The sequence below is a fragment of the Protopterus annectens genome, chromosome 16.part0 (assembly GCF_019279795.1).
Source record: "Protopterus annectens isolate FY-2018-M chromosome 16.part0, PAN1.0, whole genome shotgun sequence".
Lineage (NCBI taxonomy): Eukaryota > Metazoa > Chordata > Ceratodontiformes > Protopteridae > Protopterus > Protopterus annectens.
In genome coordinates this window covers 107,528,277-107,549,665 of record NC_056750.1, presented here as the reverse complement: position 1 = coordinate 107,549,665, position 21,389 = coordinate 107,528,277, and the positions used below count along the sequence as shown (strand labels likewise).

At 40.0% G+C, this 21,389-nt stretch overlaps 1 protein-coding gene across 2 annotated transcripts in view; it reads right to left on the bottom strand.

The window, feature by feature from the left end:
- The window catches only part of LOC122790862 (protein mono-ADP-ribosyltransferase PARP14-like), a 1,931,416-nt gene that overhangs the window by 404,028 nt on the left and 1,505,999 nt on the right, over positions 1-21,389 (bottom strand). For both annotated transcript variants that reach the window (XM_044058520.1, XM_044058521.1), the window contains exon 11: positions 15,451-15,651. In XM_044058520.1, coding sequence (XP_043914455.1) covers positions 15,451-15,651 — 201 coding nt within the window. The remainder of the gene's footprint in view (positions 1-15,450; positions 15,652-21,389) is intronic.

Here is a 21,389-nt window from a genome sequence, read left to right as displayed (position 1 = left end):
CCTCCTCAGCCTTAGACCCAAATAAGACATCATGCTGAACAGAGGCATCTAGCAATTTTGCTTTAACTTGTTCAGGTAAATTCTGCTCACGAAGCCAAGCATGTCTCCTGATAACAGTACCAGAGGCAGCCACCCTGCAAGAAGCCTCTAAGGCATCAAAACCACAATGTAAACTATGTTTGCTAACTTGTTCAGTAGCATGCAACACATCCTGTAATTCCTTGTCCTCAGCACATGCAGGAAAGGAAGAAATCCTTTGTTTTAAAACAGATAAAAGAAACTGTTGATACTTAAACATGTGAAACTGGCAATTTAAAGCTCTAATAGAAAGGGTAGCTGAAGTATAAACCTTTTTGCCCCACCTGTCCAAGGCACGAGAATCCTTTTCAGAGGGGATAGGATTCTTAGAGGAGGCGGCCTTAGCAGCCTTGGAGCCCTGCAAAATGGTTTCAGGATCAGCAGAAGGGTTCTTGAATAAGAATTGATGGGAATCAGGGACCCTGTAAAATCTATCAGGCTTAGAAGGAGAAGGCGGCATGGAATCAGGATTCAAGTTAGCTTCAGAGAAGGCATCATCCACAATATCAAGTACAGGAGGAATAGCTAAAGGCCTGTGCTGTGGGAGAAGAAGAAATTCCCTGAGTCTCTTTTTGGAAGCAGAATAATCCTGACCTTCCCAATGGAAATGCTCCCTCATCTCATGCAAGGTTTCCCCAAAAGAAAAATCTTCAGGGGGAGAGGCAGAGGGAACAGAATCCTCTGCATCTGAATCCTCATATGGAGAAAAAGAGTAATCCTGATCAGAGGAAGAAACAGAAGATACAGAAGCCTGATCAGAGGAATCATAAGGGATATCCTGTCTAGGCCTTTTGTCAGGAGGAGGGTGAGAGCCCCTAATCATAGTTAATAAATCCTCAGCCATCCGAAGTAATTGCTTCTGAGTCTTAGGAGATGAATCCGAAGAAGCTTGAGCAGAAAGTCTGGTTTTAACAGGAGTCTTTGACTTAGCTTTTGTCTTTGTGGAAATAGTAATGTGTGAAGGCCTGAAGACCCCCTCAGAAGCCAGTACCTGCACAGCGGTTCTGGACCCATCTGAAGGAGCGACGTCCGAAGGTCCTGCAGCAGACAAATTACTAGGCCTAGTTGGCTCACCATGTGAGTCCGTGTCGGCCATCGGTTCTGAAGTGGCGGACGACAGGGGCTGCAAAAGCGCCTCACTGACGACCGCCGAACCCGAAGCTGGCTCCGGCTGCAAAGTATCCTGTTTGGACCTTGGAGGCCTGTCCTTGTCTTTGCGCTTCATCTGTAATCCGGCAGTCGGTAAAGTATCCGACGACATTCTATAATTAAATCGTCTACCGAAGTAATTCAAGGCCCAATCGTACCTGCGCTTGATAGTGCGAGAATTAAACCTGGCACAGAACCAACAACAAATCTTTATGAGGTATTTGTTTTCCACACGATACACAATTATTAACTTTTTCTGACATCGGAGGAGCAAGAAAAAAGTTTCCCCAATGGGGTACTTAGCTTTGAGAAGAGAAGTAGAAAACTTCGGACCGACGACAATCACACCACGTTGTCTTGAAAACGCCAACCAACAACTAGCGAACTGCTTTGCACCGCACGGCAAGAAAGACTGGAGAAGATGGTGTCGGCTGTCAGCTTTATACCCATGCGCTCTGACGTCAGGGTTCTGGCTGAAACAGCCGAAGCCGGACCCAGACTTTGATATTCTGGCCGACCTCGGGCTGCCTGCCGGCAGGAGTACCCTACAGTTATGACTGCAACAGTGAAACACGAAGAACATCAGGCAGTGTGTGTTGAGTTATAGGGTGTAGTAGGGAAAAAAAGGCAGAAGACAAGAAAAGAAATAGTATTAGTCTGGGTTACTACAGGGGCATATCCACTTTGTATTGAGATGCAGTTTTAGATTCCTTTTGAAAAGTGGGAGAGAAGTCAGAGATGAGATATCTGAGGGTAATTTATTCCATATTTTTCCAACAGAGTTTGAGAACAGGCAGTCACCTGCAGAGTTTTTAGATATAGTGGTTTTGATTAATAGTTTGCTTGAAGAACGTAGCTGTTTCTGATTATAGTAAGGTGTGATGTGGCAAGAGAGTATTGGAGTTTTGGAGGGTTGGTGCAGGGTAACTTATAGTTAACTTAAAGTAACTTATTCTGGTGTACACCTATTCCACTTTCAAAAAGATTTGTTCTTTGTGTATATGACTTACTTCAGTGTACGGCCTATCTATAAAGCAGGCTTACACCGTGGGATGGATTCCAAAGACTTTTTCTCTGTGTAAGTCAATTACACTGAAAGTGAAGTGTTTTGGAATTTGGCCCAGTAGTGATTAGAGTAGGGAAAAACAGACGTTAGGGTAACTACAGTGAGATGCAAGAAAAACTTGATTTATTTATGTTTAATAAGAAAAGATCTTGCAAATGCAAGAAAGAAATTCTCAGACATTACCGCTAGACATACATTTAAAATCATACACTAGCAGGAATAACTTGTGTAGTTAAGGCTATGATTTCACCATTTGTTTTATATCTGATAACACTTTTACCCATTTTATATCATGACACAATTCTAAAAATACAAAACAAGATTAGGAAATTTGTATAAAACTTTAATGGAGCATGAATAACCCACAATAAGTTAATTATGTTAAAATACTTGGGTAGGGGTGGATGAAGGATGAGACACTGCTCAAAATGTGTAGCTGCTTTTAACTTGGTTCATTATGGAAATGTAAACAAAGAAGATCTTCCTAACAGGGAGTACATCAAACTGGAGCAAGCTGACAAAAAGTACAATGACTCAGTGATATAATTTAAAGCTCATAGCTTTCAAACTGGAAATACGAAGTGAGAAATAAAACAGTAAAAGTAAACTGATAACTGGACACTGGGAATCAGGGAAGAACACTGGAAAGGTAGATGTGCAACAACTTGTGCTCACTTACTGGAAGGAAATGTTACAGATGTTTGATATGAATTACCAGGTAAACAAAATCATAATGAAACTATTTAGTGTGACAGCTATGGAGAAAGGAAAAATGGGATAGATGTTACACCCTACAGCTATGGACAGATATATGGGATCACAGATGAAACTATCACATACATGTTTAACCACTTTAAGAATGCTTAAGGGGAAAAAGGAACAGCAATGCAAAATGCTGAACATGTAATTTGCCTAAGGCAGACAACATGCACATTTTTTATTATATTAATGCAAAATATATTTGGGAAATGGTATGCAACATACAGAACAGAATATTTTGGGAAAAAACAGAAATTTCACAAAATGTTTGCACATAAAACATTGGAGGGGACAAATGGGTCTAGAGTAACAGGAAGCACAGAGAGTGAATTCCTCACATGTGACTGAATGTGGTAACCTACAGGTGGAAAAATGGTGAATTCTTGAGTGTCATTTGCCCAAAGTTCAACCCGCTGAGGACTGGAATCACTGCTGGCACAATTTGCCCTTTTTAGGAGGAATTTCTTCCTTCAATTTGGTGTGATGGTAGAGCTGGTATATATGTTTGGAGGTGTGTGTGTGTGGGGGGGCATGCTTACCACATCTGGGGTGCTTGTGGTATTGGCCCCTGCAAAAAATACTTGAAAAGTCTTCTTCTGTCTATTTTTTTCACAGAATGCAACTTGGTGAATCCTGTCCTCAGCAGACTGAACTTCACTACTCAGAGTAGAAGCAGTTAAATGCCGCACAGCCAGTGGATAGCAACACAGCAGTACATACAACGAAACTTCAATACCGACACAATAAAGTTAGAGAAGAATCATGAAAACATATAAGGTGAACGGACAGAAATAGATGCTCTCACCAGACTGGCCTGTCACCTTAAAATATTATAATATGGATTCAGACAAATCTAATATAAATAAGTCTACACTGGATTTAACCATGTAAATACTATAAGTAAAATTACTTTTTAATGAAAAAAAATCATGTCGTCCAAAATACTTAAACAGATGTATTTTAAATAGTTATTAATATTACCTTGCTGTGTCTCTATTTTTGATTGTGACTCTTTCAGCATGTCATCTCTGATTTTCGCTCTGTACAATGCAGGCATGTATTGTGTTTTTTCACTTACTCTGTATATAACATCATTCAGCTGTTGTCGTTATTCCCTCAAACCAACTATGGTATTAACTTTGTATGTAATACATGCATATACTGAATTCTGTCAGTCACTTTGTATATTATGTCCATGTAACTGTGTGTTTTCCCCAGGCTGAGACTGCAAAGGGTCCAAAGAGACCAGTGCTGTACACCAGCAACAACTTCAAAATAAATAAAAATATAGAAAGAAAACAAATTATTGCAAAGACCCCAATATGAGGATTAGCTTGAATATTTTAACAAAATGAACAAAAATTAAGTGACAGAATAAATAAATTAAACATTTTCATTGTTAGCACTTTCATCTACTTTAGTCATATTTAGATGTTTTAGATAAAAATATACAACCCACATTATTTGTTTAAATAACTTAAATAGTCACATGTTAAAATACTACCAAACCAAATAATCCATAAAACAATTCTAATTGTGAAATAATGTGCAGAGCATGGCTTAAAACTTAATTTTAAAATGAATTTAATACTAATATTCTCATAAACTCATGAAGCTTTATCTACCTAATAAGCTCTTACTTCTCCAGTATACTAAGTCCCATCTCTGAGTCCTAAAAATACACTTGCTAAAACAAAACACACACACTTTTTTGAACTGATTGCATCTTAAAGAAGGTTTGTACAGGGAGTTATTAACACTTGTAGTATATAATGCATTATTATTTTCATACATCCTCTGCAACATCTTCTATGTGTTTTTTATACAGAGGCTGTCAACAGTGGTGCAAGTAGCAAAATAAATGACCCCTGACCTTCTGGAATCAAACAGGAATAAACAACATTTTGAGCCAAAGGCACTCTGCAGGAAATCCAACGTTCACAAACTACACCTCAAACAGCCAATTGTGTTTCATGTACCTTAAAGACTTACAAAGAATACACAAACAATTATATAAAGAACAAAAAGAAAAAAAATACAAGTAAAAAATATAATAAAGCAGCAGTTTTATTCACCTAGAGCCTCAGTAAGATGAACTTCAAGGGCATAGCAAAGTAAAAAATACACAAGTTTATAAACTGCAGTCATTGCAAGTTAACAACTCATTAAACAAACAAATCAAAACATTCCAATTAAAATCAATGTTTAGATATCTAGGTCTTGGGTCTGAAACTTCATTATTAGCAAAGCTTCCACTCTTTCTAATAATATCTTTAACTTCTTAACCATTATACCCTCCATGAAAGTCATCAAAATGAACAGCAACAGGACTGTAATTAGCACTATTAACATCCCTAAGATATTCCTAAATTATTGTTATAGATTTCCTTTTGGTTTCACCTATATAAACCAAATTACAGAAACATATTGGTTATAATTAATAACAGTCTGAAATGTCTTACCATTAATTTAAGAAAATTCACTAACTACAAACTTACATACCTTTCAACCATAATGATTACAGGGATAAATCCGTGTATTCAGCATAGGTCACAAGTTGCACATCAGACCTAATAAAGCTGCTATGGATAAAAAAAAAAATATATATATATATATATATATATATATATATATATATATATATATATATATATATATATATTATTACTCTTGTATAAGAAAAAGAAAGGAGAAAGAGGAAATAACTTCCTAAGACTAGCACGATCTATCAAAATCTGCCAAGTTTTTTTAGAGTCATTTTTACAGACCTGAAAATTGAATCCTATTAAAGAACATATTTTTTTATTTTTAAGATTCAGAAACATAATTTAAGGCTCTGTGGCCATAACGATAAGTCTCATGCATTTGGTGTACTATAGATTACATACTTCTTGAGAATGAAGAAGTGTAATAAAAAAATGTAGTGTTTTATATAATATTATTTCTTTAAAAGTGGAATTCATGTTGTTTCTAGATGGATCCTGACAGCTTAGGACTGTCTAGAATTTTCTTCCACTGTCTTGATATTTTTCTAAGTGCCTACATGGACAGCACAAACATGAAAAGTTCCAATGTGACAAGATCAGAACTTGTGCCTAATAAGGAAAGGGATGGGATGTGCAGATTCATAGTAAGCAAAACAATACAGAGGTGAGGTATTTAGTTTTAACTGGTCAATTGCTACAGTCTGGTAGATGACAAAATGTTTGCTCGGAAACTTTTACAGTATAAAAATTATTACAATTGCCTTGTTTGAAAAGACAAGACCTTGATTGCTTAGTCTCCCATGTGCATGTGCACTTTTACAATACAGGAGATCATTCTACTCTGCTGAACTGCACTGCATGAAGTTATTTTTAACCTTAACATTCTCAATATGTTTTCTTAACATCATACAGACTATATCACTGGACAAAAACGCTGCCACCATTTTTACAGCTTCTTCTTGAAAATCTTGCCACTTAGTACATAACCTTTTTTACCCTACACAGCTCTCCAAAGGACAAATACTTTAAGGTACATACAGGATGAAAGAACCTTGTGAAAATGAATTATCACTATGGGCTGCCTGCATTACTCAATACAAATTCTATTACTGTGTCAGTCAGTGAGCTTCTGCGAGTATTGCAGGAGCTTCTCATTTTATTCTGCCACTGACTCCAGGTGTCGCCTTTTATGCAAAGCCTTCCTAAAGGCGCTACCCGTAACTCATACTGCAGCCTACATTTATTTCCCTAGCCTACAGTAACTGCCTTCTAAGGCTTTACAGGAACTAACTCCTAAGCCTGATGATATAATATTTATGAAATTGGTATGCCTTCCACCAAAGCGCACATCATTATCTCCCTCCCTCCAGTCACCAAGAATGGCTCCCCGAACACTGTTTGGAATACTGTACTATGCCAGTTGTTATCTTAGTATTTTTCAACCCTGAACGCCATTCCGTAAAGACCTAAGGTTTTATTTTATCCATTCCTAACTTAGAACGCCATCCTGTAAGGTGTCGTATTGTAACTACTCCAGAGCCTGCTTATCTGGTTTATCTTTTATCAAAACGCCCCTTCAGGTGCTCAGAGTAAGCGCTCTTGTAGCTAATGCTCCCATTGACCGCAACTCTAGCTACATTGTAGCACAGAACGCTACTGATGCGTTTCACCCACAGTTTCTTGATACATTTCCTCCTTTAAGAGGCATTTTATTGAGCCCATCACCTTATTTTAACTAACAGCTAGTGTTTATTATTTAGCTTATAATAACTATACAGTGCCTAGCCTCTGTTATTTAGCTATTGTTATATATTGCCTAGCCACTTTTTGAACTGCTGAGAGTTATATATTGCCTCCCAAGTTTATTCTACAAGTTTTGATAGATTGCTAAGGATTTTTTTACACTTTGTCTGTTTACATTAATGTTTATTCCAACTCTCCGTTTATGGCATATCTTTGCTTTAACAGTATTAATTACACTTCTCATATATTAAATTGCCTAGCCATCCTCTACACATTGTGTAGAGGTACAATGCATTTATAATTTGTTTCAAATGTATCAGTTTGCATGAACTTGTTATTGTACTACTGCATTTCTGCTCCCTTTACCAAACATCTAAATTGTATAACTGCATTTGACTTTGGACTGTACTAGTTGGTAGTGGTAATAATAAGACTTTCTATGCTACTCTTTCTCCCTGTCTTCTCCTGCATTCTTCTTCAACAGCTGTTTTCTCAATCTTTACCTTCAATTTAACTCTCCCTCACATATACCCTTCTTCCAGACCTACTCATCACTTTCTTCCTTTTTTTCCTCCATATCTACTCCAACTCCTATACTGTCTAATACATATATAGGTTCATAGGTTCATACTAGGCTATCTGCCCAAGGGCATTTATAAGCCTAGCCCATAGTTATGTGGCTTTCGCCACCCCTTTAGTTTGAATAAAACTATGCCTATTATTTTGCTGTGCCTCTGTCAAGCAGTGACACTGAAGTAATCCTTGGGGTATATCTGCGATCTCCCATCCATTGGTCAAGATTCCTCTTGAACAAGGCCAGCGAGGTGCTCTGCCTCACATGTACCGGGATTTTGTTCCACAGCATAGGGAGTCTCTGGGTGATGAATCTGTCCCTCCAGCACGTTCTATTAATAACCGTGTCATGGTTTAAGTCTCCCGCCCTTGTGGTTCTGAGGGATCTAGATTTTTTGAGGTGAAGCATATTCATCAAATCTGGGTTTGACATGGCCTTATATGTCAGGCACAGGTCACCTCTGAGCAAGCAGTATGAGACTGAATAGAGCTGGAGTTCTTTCAGTCGGGCAGCATAAGACATATTTTTGAGACCCTTTATCCTTTTGGTGAGGAACTTTTGGGGCCTTTCCAGCTGCTGCAAGTGTCGGGTCAGATACATTCCGAATGGGGCATTGTACTCAATCATAGGTCTAATGAGTGATGAGTACAGGGGGACGATGACCTCCCTTGATCTAGATGTGAATCCCTTCATGATCAGGTGGGCAATGTAGAAGGTTTTCCTAACTACTTTAGCAACATGAGTGTCAAACGAAAGGCTACTGTCAACCTGGGTCCCCAGATCCCTGATGACTTCTTCTGTGCTCAGTGGATTGCCACCTATATGGTAGCTAGGAGTAACCTTGTTTTTCCCGAAGGGTATGACTATGCATTTCTTGGCGTTTAACTTTTGGCTATGGCTCTGTTACCGGTTATCCGTTTCTGCGAGGCCCTTCTGAAGGATATCTGTGTCAGATGTGTTTTCGACTATGGCGCCCAGTTTGCAGTCATCTGCAAACTTTGTCAGCCATAACCCTCCTGTGTTTGCTTGTACTTCAGAAAAGTAGATGCCGAACAAGAGTGGACCCAGGACTGAGCCCTGTGGGACACCACTTGTGACAGGCTTTGAGTCTGACATGGCGCCAGCAACTCTGACCCTGTGGGTTCTGTCACTTAGCCAGTTTGCAACCCATCTAGTGATGTATGGGTTTACATTCAAGCTGATGAGTTTTTCGATGATACCTGAGTGGGGTATTGTGTCGAAGGCCTTTGCCAGGTCGAGGTAGGCTGTATGGACTGCCTTTCCCTCATCAATGGCCTTGGTGACTGTCTCGAAATAGTCAACCAAGTTTAAAAGGCATGATCTGCCTTTGACAAAGCCAAACTGGGTTGGATCCAAAGTCTGCAAGTTCCCTATGTCTTTATTTATGAGTTCCATTATGATCCTCTCCATGGCTTTGCAGATAAGGCTTGTCAAGCTAATGGGACGGTAATTTCCAGGGTCGGTGGAGGCACCGCCCTTGTGAAGTGGGACCACAGTCGCCGTGTGCCACTCCTTGGGTACGTATCCCGAGGTGAGGCTAAGATTAAACAGGTGTCCTAACTGCGGGTTTAATTCCTCATTGAGTTTGTGGAGCACACAGCTGGGGACACCATCTGGTCCCATGGATGCTGTGTTTTTTGCCTTGGAGAGAGCAGTTCTCACCTGGGCGTTGGAGATGTTTGGAGGGCTACAATCCTCTGGTATAGATATCTCTCCTTTTGGGGGGGAGAAGTTTGCACTGAACCTGTCAGCCAGTATGTTGGCAATGTGTGTAGGTTCAGTAATCTTCACATCATTTTGAACTAATTCTGAGCATATCTGGGAGTTTACTCCTAGGTTTCTAACATAGCTAAAGAAGGCCTTATGATTGTCTTTTGAGTCCTTGGCGATTTTTCTCTCAAAATTTGCCTTGGATGATTTTATGAGAGCTCTTAGTTTTTACTTATAATGATCAAAGGTGTCTTACCTTTCAAGGATTTTGCTCTATCTTGTAGTAGCTTCCTCCTTTTGTTGTAGAGCTTGTTTATGGCTGGGGTCCACCAGACTGGACGCTTGCCTTTGGTACAAAGAGTCTTAGTTTTGTTTGGGATTGCCTGATCCATGCAGTCCTGTAGGTGCTGGTAGAAGGCATTTGTAAGTGATTCAGCGGTTTGAGTAATGTTTACCACTGGCTCAGGGGCCTTAAAGGAGACCACACTAGTTTTTAGAAGTGTGAAGTCGGCTTTTGAGAAGTTTTTCACTGTGGTCTTTTTTACTTCAGGTGGGGGTGGGATGAGGACCTCCAGCGAGATTAGTTTATGATCTGATCTCACCAGTGAGGGGTATACTTCCGGTGTTGAACATTGTGATCCCATGTTCGTGATGATGAGATCAAGTATGTTTTCTCCTCTTGTGGGGATGGTGACTAGTTGTTCCATGGCATTTGAGTTTATGAACTCCAGGAACTTACTTTTGTTTGTTTTTTCCCCTCTCTTTTTACAGTACTCCTCTCCTGAAGGTCTGTCTCTACCTCCCGAATTATATGGACTTCATTCTGCAAAAGCCAAGTTGGCCTACCTGGACTTTTCCTGCTCACTAGTCTGGGCTTACCTGAAAAGAACCTCAGTGTGGAATCCCTTACCTATTTTTCTCAGTAAATGTATGTAGCCTTACACCAAACGCAATTATCTAAACATCCTTATTTGCTAGCCTGTCCTTCAGTGTGTGTGACTCAGCAGCCTACCGCAGACCGGAAAAATCCCCAACTGGTACTTACTGACCTCCAGCCTATTTATTGTATCCCACTGGAGACTTACCCTCTTATTTCTTTTACCTCTGCTTTTCTTTACTATAGTCACTTGCCCATTTGCTTTATTTTATTTCCCTATCCCTCTCTACCTGCCTTTTCTCCTCTCTCCACTAGGTGGCAGCACCATCCCACCTTTTGCCAACTCTTATTCTATTTTAATTTTTTTTTCTTTTTTATCCATCTTCACCTCTAAATACTTCTAAAGCCATCTATCCCACAACTTTACTCTACTTTCCCAACCTTATATATTTTTTTTCTTCCCCTGTGTCGCTCAATCTCTATCAAATTCCACCCAGCCTTACTGTACTTTCTCCTACTTACCTCAGCTCTTACCTGCAGTGGCTGATACTTTTTCAGCTGGACTCTTCTGCCCTGTTGACTATCCCGCTCCGTTCACCCTGCGGGCTCACACCACTCCCCTACCCTGCCCCCAATTCCCACCCACCCCCAGTGCTCCTACATTTATTGCCATCCCATACTCCCTCCCTCTTACATCACCCAATCCTGTCACAACATTGCTCCACCCTCCCCACCAACCACACCTTACTCAATACTCCTCCTCCCATCCACCTGCCTTACCTATCTCTCTCTAATCTCCATAATCTTTTCACCTCAAATCAAACTACATCTACAATGCCCTCTTTTACTACTACAATCCTTACCCCTACAGCACTCCTACTTCTCATTCTGCTTCCTCTGTACCATGCCACCTCTTATACCAACCTACACCTACACCCTCCACCTCCATACCCCAACCATTCAAGTCACTTCTACAACATCTCTGCATCTCTAACCCCCTTCCACCCCACCTCTCTATTAACATTAAAACTCTTCCTTCCAAATCCCCTCTAATTTCTGCAAACCTAAACCCACACCCTACCATCCATTCCTAACCAAATACATTCCTAAAAAACTTATTCACCTTCTCTCTTACCTCTTCTTAGCAGGTGACATTCATCCCAACCCTGGGCCAAACACTTCTCAAACAAAAAAATCATAGCTCCAACAACAGACCTATCCATAAACACCTCAAATTCCTCACCATCAATGCCCAAAGCTTAGCTAATAAAATTACCCTCTTTCATGCCTGGCTCAACCATAACTCACCTGACATAGTAGCCATCTCTGAAACCTAGTTAAAACCACACATAACCGACTCAGAATTCCATCCCCCTGGATTTCAATGCCTCCGATCAGACCGCCTAAATAAAACAGGTGGTGGAGTAGCACTAATTTATTCTAATCATTTATCCATTACTCCCTTCCCAAATCCTATTCCCTCCTTTAATAACACTGAACTAGTGATTGGCATTCTAAAATTAAATGACCATAAAAGTATTTGCATAATCTCCCTTTACATTCCCCCTGGTAACAACACCAATACCTTGGAAGACATCCTCTCCTGGACCTGCTCAAATATTAAACATGAAACTTACATAATGGGAGATGTAAATATTGACTGGCAAAAAATCACTGACCCTAATCCCACATTATCAATCAATCTCTTCAACTTTACTCAACTTATTCACTCCATTACTAGGCCCAACAAAACCAACCGCCCAGGCTCCATCCTAGACTGGATCCTAGTGTCTCACCTAACAAAATCACTACATCTGGTGTCACTCCCGACCCATTAGGAGACCACCTCCCTGCCTTCACCCATAGAGCCACATCCTCTTCTTCATACTCCCACCAGCTCCTACATACTCGTAACCTAACTAACTTTAACCCCTCTACCTTCTCTGACTCCCTTAAGCTCACTAACTGGAACCCACTAAAAACCCTGCCTCTAGATGAAGCCGTTGACTTTCTGTCCTAAACTCCCTACCTCCAATACGAACCAAAAGAGTTAAAGCCAAGACAGCCCCTTGGCTTACAAAAGAAACCAAGAAAATTATGCAACAAAGACACAAATCTTGGAAGAGCTATCTCCATCATAAACAGCCTGAATTCTTACTAAAATACAAACAGCTGAGAAACCTAGCCAAAAAGCAAGTTATTATAGACAAAAAATCCTACTACAACCACTTACAAATAAATCACACAAAGAACCTCAAACAATTCTGGAACTCTATTAACTCCCTTCTCAAGCCTGGTACCACAAATAACCCTTGTCCTGACACTAGCAAATCTGACCAAGAAATTGCCAAACTATTTAACACCTTCTTCACCTCTTCTATTGCTGAGCTAACCAAAACCTTCCCCAATAACATCCCCCTACCCCCCTCCTCTCAAGCTTCATCCCCCTCTCCTCCCACACCCCCTACTTTTGAACTTAAACCTGTATCCACCTACCTCATAAAGAAACTTCTCTCTAAACTTAAACCTTGCACCAATGCTCCTGACAACATTCCCTCCTTCTTCTTAAAAATTGCCTCTGACAGTATTGCTCTCCCTATCAGCATCCTGATTAATAGATCACTACTCGAGTCTTATGTACCCAAACTATGGCTTTCTGTTTTTATTCTTCCACTCCACAAGGGTAGCAAAAACTGTAACTTCTCCAACTTCCGCCCTATAGCCATCCTCTCTCCAATCTCTAAACTTCTCGAAAAATGCATACACATGCAGCTCATGCCATTCCTAACCAAACACCAACTGCTCTCTCCTACCCAACACGGCTTCCGCCCTGGACACAATACCAACACAGCCCTTATCTCCTTTTTATACTCTATCAATTCAGCTCAAGATTCCGGTAACTTAGTTTCATCTGTTCTATTAGTTTTATCTAAAGCTTTTGATACCATCTCTCACACCCATCTACTGAACCATCTATCTAACCTCAACATCTCCCCAAAAACTATTTCCTGGTTCTCCAGCTATCTTTCAGACAGGTCACAAGCAGTGAAATGGGGCCAATCCTCCTCCACCTTCCTTCCCACCCCCACAGAAGTTTCCCAAGGTTCCATTCTTGGCCCTCTGCTATTTAACATCTTCATTAATGATTTCCACAAAGCCATTCCTAATACCAAAATTGTCCAATACGCAGACGATTCTACTTTGATCTGCTTTGCCTTCAACCAAACTGAACTCCAGTCTCTAACTCAATCTTCCTTCTCAACCACTGAAAAATCGATGCACCAGAACCACCTCTCACTTAACGCTAACAAAAGATCCTACTATTCACTCCCTCTAAATCCACTCCCATTGATAAAAACTCATTTCAAATTACCAGCCTTAACAACTCTATCATTGACATTGTTCCCTCCGCCAAACTCTTGGGGGTCACCATCGATGAACACTTAAAATTCAACACCCATATCCAACTTAACATCATGAAAACCCACATAAAACTCGGCCTACTGTACAGGAATAATCACTTCCTCTAACCCTCTACTAGACATACCTTGGCCACTACATATCTCCTCTATATGGCGCTCCTCTGCTTACTAATCTATCTTCCATGCTTACCTCCAAACTAAAAGTATGTTACAATAAAATCTCCAGATTCGCCACAAAAGCAAACTCCTTCTCTCATCACTGCTCCTCCTTACAAACTTTAAACTGGCTTGAACTCCCCAATCAACTAGACTTCCTCCAAATTGTCTCAGCCCACAAATTACTATTTCAACCCACCAGCTGCCCCGCATTATCTAATATCCTCCAACGATATAGCCCCCCCCCAGACCCCTTAGATCCACTCACCAAAACCTTATTTCCATCCACAAACCTAAGCGCCCAGCTGGCCAGCTTTTACTCTCCTTTGCCCTAGCTAAAAAATGGAATGCCCTGCCCTCTACATTGAGGACCTGTGACAACCTACACACCTTCAAAAGACAACTTCACTCCTACCTGTTTCTTCACAGAAAATGCAACTGCACTCTTCACCCCATACCTCCAAGCTCCCCTCTTCCTTCTCTTCTGGCTAACCTCCTTACCTTTCTAACCTCTCTCATAGATCTAGACTATTAATTGTAACCAATATCTACAACCAGCCTCATACTCTATGCCTCTCATCCTTCCTGGATAAGTTTTTTCTTTAATATCTAGTTACTTAGTGAATGATACCTATTTGTCTGCTATTCTACCTGCTGTGTTTTGTAAGGCTACATACTGACTGTAATGCAAATTATTTTTTTTTTGTTATTTCAATATGTTATGTAACTTTGTATTGTGGTAATTCAATATGTGATGTAACTTTATTTTGTGGAGCTTTTCTCCCCGGGCCTCCACTGAAAATGGGCTCTCGAGCCCAGTGGACCTCCCCGGTCACCAACTGGAATAAATAAATAAATAAATATTACCATCTCCTTATAATAATGCATCCACAAAGTTTATATTGTCTATCTGTACATCATGGGTAAATTTCACAACAAATCTATTCTTACCTATATGCATAAAAAATATTTTCAAAGCAAGGACACGATGCGTTCTGCCCCTACAAATCAATACAATTTCCCCAGTAAATTGAAAACATCCAACACTTTGTACAAACAATTCCTGATTATAAACACACTAAGACAAATAAGCCCATAAGTTAGCAGAGGAAGGGGTAAAAGGGACAAGCATGTCTGGACCTCTAACTTATTTGAACAGCTAGCAAAATTACAAAAAAATTATTCAAAGAAAATTCACTCAACTGTAACATAACACAAGTTCTATGGGTGCCCACCCCCCAAATAAATAAATAAAGGACAGCCTCAAGGCTATCAGAATGATGCTTTTGACCCAAAGCCACTGTGCTGTAAGTCCAACATTCAGAAAATGTACAGGCAACAGGCACTTGTGCCCACTGGATCTTTACTGAGTACAAACACTTGCTAAAAATGGAGGTTGCAAAACTTACCTATTCTATCCAAGAAGTTTGACTGAAGAGGAGGCATTCCAAGTCTGTTTTCCAACTTTGTTTTGAAGATGTTAAATATATTTCTGCACAGAATGACAATACGGATGGTAGACAAGTTGAATATGAGCCCATTCTTCACTGCAAGTGCAATGGCATCTAACATGGTGTCTGCTACTTTTGCAGGATCATGTCTTCCTTCACCTGTTAAAAAAAAATGCTTTTAAATATTTGTCTCAATACAGTGCTTAGAGTTACTGTGTAAGTGCAGTACAGCATCACTACATTATTACATTATAAAAAAAAATTACAAATCTGTAAAGGTCATTCAACAAAGACTGAGTAACAAGGTAGAAAAGAAGTATCTATTGTTAACTACTTGAACAGCAAGGGTACAGTAAAAAGATGTGATTATGCATCATAACTGTGGAAATGTGCGTTTTTGCTGAGTGTTGTTTGTCCGATTGACAACAGAACGGCTTTACTGCTGAAAGCCATTTTCAGCAAAGCTATGGCGCTGCTCTTTCTCCATTGTGTGACCATGAAATTGGCATATATAATTTATGGGTCTCTCCACATATGGGGGTGGAGGGGGCCCCCTGCAGAAAAAAAAATTACATTGTGCTACTTAAAAATGGGTTTCAGAGATTTTTTACCTTTGATAAATAGTCATGAATTCCTGACTGCACTACACATTTTAAAAAGTATTAACATGAGTGAGGGCTTCTTAAAGCCCCAACTTTCAGCATCTTATTTCTAAAATTTGTTCTCATCCACTACAAAGCACTCAGCAATTCTGGTTTCACATAAAGGAAGAAGTTATACTGTAAAGCATCACAGCTTACAATACTGTTGTATGTAACACAGTCTAGACTACACGAGTTGTGAAATGAAAATCCAGAAAGCTGAGAGTCTGGGCAGCAGTTGAAACAGCCTCTTTCACATTCTTGGGCAACTTTTGGTTAAGTCTCCACAAGATCATGTATCCATTTATTTATGTTGGTTCCATCACTGGCTGATTCAGGAAGGAGCACACAAAAATGTGCCAATACCTGAAACATTTCAAGGATTTGGCCATATGTTTAAGGCATGTTGAAAGACAGCATGACAAACTATGTAAGAGTCAGGTCTTCTTGACTACAGAAGGATGGATTAAGCTCTTACTTGTTTTGAGACTTAGAAACATGAGGCTTAAGGGTATGCCAGACCTTGGGGTAAGGGAGAGTTAAGAGCTACAGGACAAATGTACTGGAAAAGTGTGACCATCCTCCAAATTTCCAGTATCTGATTCTTGTCTGTATGGCAGATGCATCCCAGTGTTAAATATATTTAGCTTGCACAGTGGGAATGTATTCCCTTTTCACCTGAACAATATAAAGTTAAGTTTTTGTGGCATTTGCATCTTTTGCAGCATTTTTGTTTTACTACTTCTGTTTGGTATCTTGCTGTGGGTCTCCTGAGACTACTCCATCAAATTTTGGCCTGCAGAGTTTCACTTCCATCACAAATTCAGAAAAGGGTAACTGAAAGACTTCTAATGCTGAGATGGAGGGCATCCAACTCTCACTTAAGAAATAACTGCACAAACTGCCTTTGACTCATTTAGTGGTTGCCAGTGCCACAGTGATGAAGTTTTCCACACAATTAAGGAATCTATGTTTTATTTTTTAGTGTGTAGATTATTTTACCTTGGCTGAACAGCCTTCTAAATGGAATCTTACTATATCCCACTCTCACACAAGGAGACTTCAGACTGAAGTTAAATAGTTATTTTTAAGCTGATTCCTATTAGCCAAATTTGTTTAAAATGACAAAAAAAAAAAAACTACAGTGGAAGCATGGAAAATCTAGTCTGGGAAACATCTTTTTTTATAAACATCTTTATCAAATGGATAAGGCACTGGCCACCTAAGCCAGGGATTGTGGGTTTGAGTCCCATCTGGGGTGAAATAACTTTAAGACCAGCAATTCAAGTGCCATCTGGGAGGATATAATTTATAGAGGCACTGTGAAGTAACATCTGGTGGCACGGTGCCTGGGCAATTTTTTGGGGGCTAGGCTTGTAAGGCTCCAAGGCCATTAGCCTAGTACACACCTATGAACAACTACGACAGTGACATGGATACATACACATTAATATGAAAGAAAACAAGCCATAGTAAGATTTTTTTCATGCAGAAAATACATTTTCTTTGGCAATTATACTTCACTCTGACATTACATAAATTGCTTAATTCCTGCCTTCCCTTAAGCCTCACTTCTCCTCCTATACATTATCTGCATATTTTGTTCCCTCAGAGTCCATTTATGTCTATGTAATCTTCTCATTCCATTTTCTAAGGATCCCACCTCCAGTTATTCTACCTTGTTTACAATATTCATTACTTCAAGTGTAGCTGGTTTACATTTTGATTTATATTTTCTAGTAATTGCTTTTTTGGCACCCATTAAGTTTAAACTTAATAAGGTCTTAATATGTCTAGGCAATTCAGAGCTTATGTCTCAGCTCAAAAGAGTAGTTTCCTTAGTTACAACAATTTGTTCTCCCAACATTTCTGACAAAACACTTTGGTGAGAACTTTTAAAATCTCCCAACGAGTTACACTCCCAGAACACATGTTCTGAATTACCCCTCTGTTTCCCATCATAGCTCATTTGCTATTGACCTGAGGAAAAACTGTATGATGTCTGCTTAATGTATACAAATATGTACACAAACACTTCCAAGCAAAAAGCCTAAACCTTCTGGGCTTTGTTGCCTTATTGGGAGCGATACAAATGTCCTTCCTTTGTTCCTTGTTAAACTGCCTTTCCATTCTCCCTTCCCAGTCTTTTCTATTCTCCTCTGACTGATTCCCATAGTTATTATAAAATAATATTATATATATTTAAATATATTACACCTCATGTAATGCCACACTAATTGTCCCTTACTTAATAGCAACGTCTGATCTGGCTTCAACTAAAACCTCTGCTATAGCTGGTCTTTCATTTAGTACTCCCCTATCCATTCCTCTCTGCCTGTCTCATCAGTTTTTGGTATGGACGGCAGTCTTTAACATGCAGTCCAAACTTCTGCTTGACCTCATCCCACTCTATTAATTTTTCCTTCATAGTTATTTGCTTCACTATGTGGTTCTATTGGTAATTTTGCCGAATAAATTATACCTTCTTCCTGCCTATTTTATGTACCCTTATTTGCTGCGGTCCCTACTGGAAAAATTTCCTTTCTCCACTCTCATGTTAATTTTGTACTTTGAGTACTTTCTGCATATTTATGAATATAATTTCCTGTGTTCTTGTTATTACTCTTTTTAAAGATCTGCATCCAAACTCCTGCTCTCTCCTTATTTCTTGAACTCACCTGTTTCATCATCATCATGTCCCACTTTGATTTATACCTTTTTGTTTGTGTTATGTATGCACACTAACTGTGCATCTCTAAAGTATCCCTTCAATTCAGGTAAACTCACCCTGTTCTAAGGGGAAAATCAACTTATCTCACTTAACTCTTGGCCTCTTCCCCTCCCAAATAAATTCCTTCAACTCTTTAACTACCTTTCACAACTTCTCTGGTTGATAACAAACATACCTGATTTGTATATAAAATTAAAGGGACTAAAAATGTTTTCACTGCTTGTATCTTACTGTCCATATGCATAATCAAGAGCTTCCAGTTTCTCAGTTTTTATAATATTATTTGTTTAGTCTCTTCCCACATATCCTTAGCTGCAATGACATAATCCTTTTTAATCCATACATCTAAATTCTTCATATTATTATGTTCCCATGTAAATGGGTATTACTTAACTAACACATGTGCGTGTGTGCACAGCTGACTGCTATAGCCTTTGTTTTATCCTCATTAATTTTAAATTCAGAAAAGACCTGAAACTGTCTCAAAATATTGCATGACTCCAAAATGTCATTTTATGATTTATCAAATACAAGATAATATCATCTGCAAATAAGGATAACTTTTCTTGAACACCATACCACATAAATCCTTGAATTTGAGAGAGTCTCTTACTTTATTTATCAGTGGCTCTAAGTATAAATAAAATAACAGAAGGGAAAGAGAATAGGACTCCCTGCCGGTTTGTCTGTTCAAACACAGCTTGTCAGAGAGGAACCCTCCCACCTTAATGCTTGCATCCAACCCTTCATATATCCTCATAATAGATTGCCCATACATGTCAAACAGAGTGCCTCTTTGGCCCTCTTCAAAAGGAACCTTGATGATTGGATGGGAGAAAGGAAATTCACCCCGGTGATCACGTCAGTCGCCCTGCTAGACAGGGGTCCAGGTAAGTAAACAGTGTGGGAAGAAATAGCCAGGGAATTGTTATGGCTAGGCTTGTATAGGCCCTAGGGCTGATAGCCTAGTACCAACCTATAAACTTATGAACCTATGAACACTTTTGCTCTAGATAATTTGGCTGACCTGAGATCTGATCCTTTGTAGCCTTTCCAGTGGAAGTGAAGCAATTCCTGCAACTGTGTCCAACAGGGCTCCGATGAATTCTAGTTGTTGCGAGGGTTGCAAATGTGCCTTTCCATAACTTATTGTGATGCATAGAGATGAACAGAGATGTAGTGTAATCTCTTGCCCATTCTATTTGATGCCTGGTGGTAGCAGTGAGGAGCCAGTTGTTCAGGTATGGAAAAACTCAAAATCCTTGCAGTCTGAGATGAGCTGCTACCACTGCCATGCATTTGGTGAACATCCTGGGGGCTGAGGTGAGTCCAACAGGCAGTGCTCTGAATTGGAAATGACTGGCTCCCATCTGGAAGCGCACAACCCCCTGGAGTGTTTGTCCATTTTTATGTGGTAATATGCATCCACATCCAATCATCCTTTTCCATGAATGGAGGTATGGACTGAACCAAGACCATCAGAAATTTGGTTTGCTGTACTGCCTTGTCGTACTGGCTGAGATCCAAAATGGGTCTCCAGTCCCCTGTTTTTGGGGCACTAAAAAGAACCTTGAATAAAACCCAGATCCTGTTTGGTCTGGTGGGACTTTTTGGATGACTCTTTTGTTGAGCAGTGTTTGAATTTCTGCTACTGCTGTTTTCCTGTGATTGGGTGGATCATCCAGGAGTCTTTTTTGGGGTTTTGGACTTATAGAAAGTGGGATATTCTAACCTCTGGATATGATTCACTGCACCCATTTGTCTGAAGTTATCAGTTGCCAGGCGGGTTGATGCAGGGATAACCATCTCCTGACTGCCTCCAGAGGAAGACAATCAGACCTCTGTTCAGGAGTGCTGGTAGGAAGTGCCAGAGAAGGAATCTCCGGACCTCTGGTTCTGCGGGCCACTTCTGCCTCTAGGGCAGCGCCTTCCATTACTTCCTCCTCATCTGCCCCAGGGAAAGTCTTTGCCAAGTGAGTCCTAGAAAGGCCCTTGTGATTTTTTAATCCATAGTCTCCCACTTCTCTGCTTCCTAGAGTAAGGCCATTGAGGAGTGGTGAAACATACATCTACAGCAGAAAGAGTATTCCCATCTTTCTCACATCTGGCCAGTGTCTCTTTTACCATAGGACCAAAAAGGGACGATCTGTCAAATGGAGCACTGACAAATGACGCTTTAAATGGCTCCGTAAAGTCAAATAAGCGCATCCAGGAGTGCCTTCTAATGGCTATACTGAACTAGCCACTTTTTTTCTCCCCTCAGCTGCGTGGGCAATCAGCCTAATGGACGATTAGAAATTACTTCGAGGGTGGCGAGCTGAGAAGTAACTTTGTCACGTACCCCTTCAGCTACTGCTCCTGAGAGGGTATCCAAGAACTCTTTGACTAAATCTCTCTGTAATCTTGTAAAGTGCACCGTGTAGTTCATGGACCTGAGAGCAAAGGTCAACGAAGCGCAAATATGCTTCCCAAACCTATTCATAATCCTAGACTCCTTGTTAGGAGGATGGATAGTTGGACTTTCC